Here is a 2,653-nt window from a genome sequence, read left to right on the forward strand (position 1 = left end):
ACATGTATATCGTTTCGCATGTGTCTGTTAACCAATATTGCTCACACGAGTATATTATGTACAGTCCCGGATGTCCAGAATCGGACGTCTAGCTCCCTTCGTGGTTCCATCAAGGATATATCCTTGGTTCCACGATTCGTTTGTGCCCGCCTTAGGCAACGCTGGATGCCACATAATCTCGGCAGCTGTTCTGCGTTTTCCCCGCAGAAATGTCTCTAATTCGCGATTATCGGGTTGGGAGGATGAGGAGGAGGCGGTGCGAGCACGTGACCTCGTCGCGCCGGCGCCGCCGGCGTAACCACGCAACGTATCGCGCACGCGCACGCGCACGCGCACGCGCACGCGCGAGAGTTCCCAATCGCCCCGACGGTCCCCACAACCGGCATTGTTCTCCCCGAGTACGACGCGAACTTACGAGTCTCCGGTCTGCTCAATCGATTTCCGTGAATTCTAACGAGTTGTGTTGTATGCGCGTGTGTGGAGCAGAGCCTGACGTTCAGAGAAAAATTTTGGTAGTTTTCCATCCGCACGTCGGAACAAAGCGACACAGTGTAGCGTGGCGCGCAGACGACAACAACAACCTACGGAAACACCCAGCGACAGACGCGGGCAATCACCACCACCACCACCACCACCAGCAACAGCAGCACGCCAGTCGATTTCGCGGGCAGAGAAATAAAATGGAGCCACCGAGAATTCTACACTGGGCAGTACCGCGCAGTCTATCCACTGCACTGCTCAGGTCTATAATGACAAGCGATGACATCGAGGTAAGAATACTGGCAGCCGTCCGTACGCGGCGTATATATATCCGTGCCTAGTCTTCAACGTCCAATGGAATATATTATCACTAATCACTATATATGATCGAAGACGGATGCATGTTTATAATCATGTCGATCACAGGAACTTGGAGCGTTTCAATAAAATATAATGCTAAAGAAATAGATACGCAATCTATTTACTACCAAAGTCAGTTTACTACCAACGAGAGTTTCTATACTCTCTTTCACCTAGTATTAGTATTATTCCCGACAATTTCCTGCAATGCCGTCCAAATGCTCATCTGCAACAATTTGAACAAACGCTGGCTGCCGCTGCACACTGACACATAACTATATATTTAATAGACTTTGGTAGTAAATAGATTTTATTTAGCATTATATTTTATTGAAACGCTCCAAGTGCCTGTGATGTCGATTACATCCGTATTCGTTTCGACATCGATCTTTGTGCATCGAATGCCTGTATAGACTGTAGTAATGAAGCTAGTAACAACGCAAATCCTACACGTCGGTATATATAAACCGGGTGGTTGGTTATGATCACCGTTTGTAGACAGACGGAAGTCCGTCGCTGAAAAAATACACACTGTGTAGCAGGAGAAGAAGAAGAAGAAGACGAAGAAGAAGACCAGAACTAGTATAATGTCTCAAATGTATCGATCTACAAAATAGGGTCGCTGTCCTCTCACCGGTATAATCGATGGTTGGGGTGGTGGGAGGCGGAGAGGGGAAGGAGGGGAGGAGGTGGATCGAACCTGGTAAATGCGTGTGCGTGCATGTGTGCATGATCTGTGTCTGTATGTGTGTGTGTGATGTGTGAAGTTGAGAGTGAGAATACCATCTGTCTCGCACACACGCGGGGCGCACGGGAACGGTGGAGACTCATTTTACGTACGTACCCGGTACCTCATCAAAATGACTCGTGCACCTAGTACGTGTATCGCCGACTGACGCACGGATTTACTTCACGTTATCATATCGCGGCTGTGACGCACACATCTACATGTATTGCGTTACGATGTCGTACCAAGGCCTCACATCAATTTATCATACATCAAAGCCGGTGCATGCACTTGCACTCGTCACAGATTGATGTAGCTCTAGTACTGTAGCCCTTTGTGGCACAGGCACCTGTGGCAACAGAGGCTATCTCACTAGAGCACAGATTGATGTAGCTCTAGAACTATAGCTCTTGTTGGCACCTGTAGACACCTGTGGCAACAAGGGCTATCACACTAAGAGTACAAATTGATCAAAAGCGTATAAAGAAGGCGAGCTTACAAGTTTACAACGGTGAAATGGTGAAACCATGTTGCAGTATTAGTTGAATTAAGACACTTTGCCCGTTTTATTTTGACGGTTCTTTGGTAGGACAGCTGATCAATAATACTGCAAAGAATCGTCAAAATAAAACGGGAAAAGTTTATTAACTCGACTAATACTGCAACATGGTTTCAGCATTTCACTGTTGTACGCTCTCCTTCTTTTAATACACTCTTGAATTTATGTAGCTCTAGAACTATAGCCCTTCGCTCGGCCACAGGCCTCCGCTCCTATGAGTTATAGCTAGCTAAGATTGATGCTGCTGCATAGATTTACAAACCATATCAAAATGGCTGCCTGGTATTTTGACACAATAATGCGTGCTGTCACGGAATGACATGCAAGTTTACAGTACGCGCGCGGCGTTGTGAAGTGACTTGCGCATTCTTGTGCTGGCACATATAAATTTATGTAGATAGCGCTTGTACAATGTCTTGAGATACGGCAATGTCGGTCCGTAAACCGCCCTGTCATTTTTGAGATAACGTGACGTGCGTAAAATGAATCGACCACAGGCGTGACTTGTGTAAATATGTATTATATAT

The 2,653-nt window shown here is 46.6% G+C and overlaps 1 protein-coding gene across 1 annotated transcript in view; it reads left to right on the forward strand.

Moving 5' to 3' along the window:
• The first annotated feature begins 387 nt into the window (after positions 1 to 387).
• Positions 388 to 2,653, forward strand: part of LOC106811124 — a 12,080-nt gene continuing 9,814 nt past the window's right edge. The window contains exon 1 of the mRNA XM_014814663.1: positions 388 to 770. Within this exon, the coding sequence (XP_014670149.1) occupies positions 468 to 770 (303 nt within the window). The 5' untranslated portion in view covers positions 388 to 467. The remainder of the gene's footprint in view (positions 771 to 2,653) is intronic.

The sequence above is a fragment of the Priapulus caudatus genome, unplaced genomic scaffold, assembly GCF_000485595.1.
Source record: "Priapulus caudatus unplaced genomic scaffold, Priapulus_caudatus-5.0.1 Scaffold506, whole genome shotgun sequence".
Classification (NCBI taxonomy): Eukaryota; Metazoa; Priapulida; class Priapulimorpha; order Priapulimorphida; family Priapulidae; genus Priapulus; species Priapulus caudatus.